The sequence below is a fragment of the Ruditapes philippinarum genome, unplaced genomic scaffold, assembly GCF_026571515.1.
Source record: "Ruditapes philippinarum isolate M1 unplaced genomic scaffold, ASM2657151v2 ctg18359_1_1_1_1, whole genome shotgun sequence".
NCBI lineage: Eukaryota > Metazoa > Mollusca > Bivalvia > Venerida > Veneridae > Ruditapes > Ruditapes philippinarum.
In genome coordinates this window covers 65,996-68,019 of record NW_026852574.1, presented here as the reverse complement: position 1 = coordinate 68,019, position 2,024 = coordinate 65,996, and the positions used below count along the sequence as shown (strand labels likewise).

Here is a 2,024-nt window from a genome sequence, read left to right as displayed (position 1 = left end):
CTTGCAAATGCATTTATTAATGCCTAAGCCAGTTCATAGATGTGTAGAAAGTTGTCGCTCTCGTCTTTTCCAGTAGCACTGCTGTAGTGCAGCTTCCTTGTTTCATTACACCAGCATACAGCCTGTGGACATTTTATATCCTTCAACATGACCTTTCCTGCAGAACAGTCTCTTGATATCACTTCTATAACATGTCTTTCTTTGTCACACACAAAGACAGTAACATCATCTGACAGAGCCATTCCTTTAGATCCACCAAAATTACAATAGTTTCCAATCACCTGCCCACACCAGTTTATCCTCGTCACTCTTTTCTTGTTTGTGTCAGAAATATAGATTGAACTACTGATAGCCTCGACATACAACGGATTTTCGAAATCATTTTGATCTCGAAATGTTTTCAAAACAATACCACACATGTCAAGGATCTGGAGCTTTGTAGGGTTATAGAATGATACAACAAATTTATCTTGGTAACAGCTTATACCCAGACAGTGTCCATCCATCTTAATAGTGTGCTGTTGTTTTAGTTTGTTTGAAGAGATTGCTATAAACTGAATTTTGTCACTGTGAGGAAGCGTGGCAGCCAGTTCAGTACCAGTCACCGAGGTGATATCATAAGGTACACAATCTAGCTGTAGTCGATCAGTCACAGATCGACTGCATGTATCAATAATCTTTACAGTCATGTTATTGTAATCGATGATAACAAGAATATCAGGAGTAAGAACAAGCATTCCAGTTATCCAGCACCCTTTTTTATCTTTCGCTGTCTTCACACAGATATCTCCATGGAAAGATAATTTATTTTCAAATATCATAGAAGCTTCAGTTGTCCTTTCATCATGCATTCTTTTGTGTACTAATATACCCAAAAAAATCCTGATGTTAACAACTTTGATATTGTTTTATTTGATGTAAAGCTGTAACAATTAACTTTTAATTTCGCTAACTCTGCGAGCTTTTTCTCGCAGTCTTCTATCATTATATCAGCACTTTTTACTTCTATAAAGAGCTTTTCAGCTTGTTTCGAAGAGTTGAGTCGTTTCATTGAATTACAGGACTTCAATAGATCTATTGTCCTGTCATTACAAGCTGTCTCAACGTTTTTTAATATATCTACATTTTCATCTTGAAAGACATTTACTTCAACTGCAGCTTGTTTTTCAAGTTCATCTAATTTCTGATTGATTTCTTTCCGGAACAACTTTATGTCTTCTAATACATTTGCCAATGTTTTGTTAGCTTTAATGGTTAATCTGTAGATACGGTCTTGTATTTGACGGAATTGCTCAGACATTGAATCCATTGTTTTCAACAGTTCTAAGTACTCTTTGCCGTCAAAGACATTTTCAGAGATATCGGGTATATAGCCAACTTTGCAAGAAGTAGATTGATGGCCAAGAGTAACACAAACACTGCAGAGCAGTTCATTATGGTAATGACAGTAAAACTTGATGACTTCCCGTTTGTGCTTACGACACGGTTTTGTAAAGTCATCATGCTGTTGATAATGAAAAGCTGAAGACAGTTGTAATGTCTGTGGCATGTTGGTTTTGTCTACTAAAATGTGATCTCGGGAAAGTGTATGTCTCTTGTGATGTTTGTAGCAGAATTCACATAAGTGTTCACAACAATCTTTGCAGTAGCCATGTGCAGCCAATCTTTCCCCATCTCTGTCACAGGGCTGGCAGAAAACTGTAAGATGGCCATCACTGACTTTCCTCCCTGGGACAGCCATTGTCCTTTAAGAAAAATATTTTAAGGTTTCGTTCTAGCAGATTAACTTAAAAGAAGAAGTCAAACATTAAAAAATAATTGTTGAATAGAGAAATTTCTATTTAATTAAGAAACGATGTAATAAGAATAAAAGTCACTTCTACATCATTACTTAGAACAATTTCAGCTCGGAATCAATTCAAAATTACGTCAGCTTCCCCCTGTATTCTCTTTTTGGTTATTAAAACATACAAAGGAATTTTTCCAGCTATAATATTTTAGAAGAACGCCCAATTATCTTCTGA

The 2,024-nt window shown here is 35.9% G+C and overlaps 1 protein-coding gene across 1 annotated transcript; it reads right to left on the bottom strand.

Moving 5' to 3' along the window:
• Positions 1-862: 862 nt before the first annotated feature.
• On the bottom strand, positions 863-1,741 carry LOC132717480 (transcription intermediary factor 1-alpha-like). The gene has a single exon (XM_060700965.1). It carries the CDS (start codon positions 1,739-1,741, stop codon positions 863-865), a length of 879 nt encoding a protein of 292 aa, XP_060556948.1.
• Between the last annotated feature and the right edge of the window lie 283 nt (positions 1,742-2,024).

Coding starts and splice junctions, on each gene's coding strand:
- LOC132717480 (XM_060700965.1), bottom strand. CDS start 1,741: ATGGCTGTCCCAGGGAGGAAAGTCAGTGATGGCCATCTTACAGTTTTC.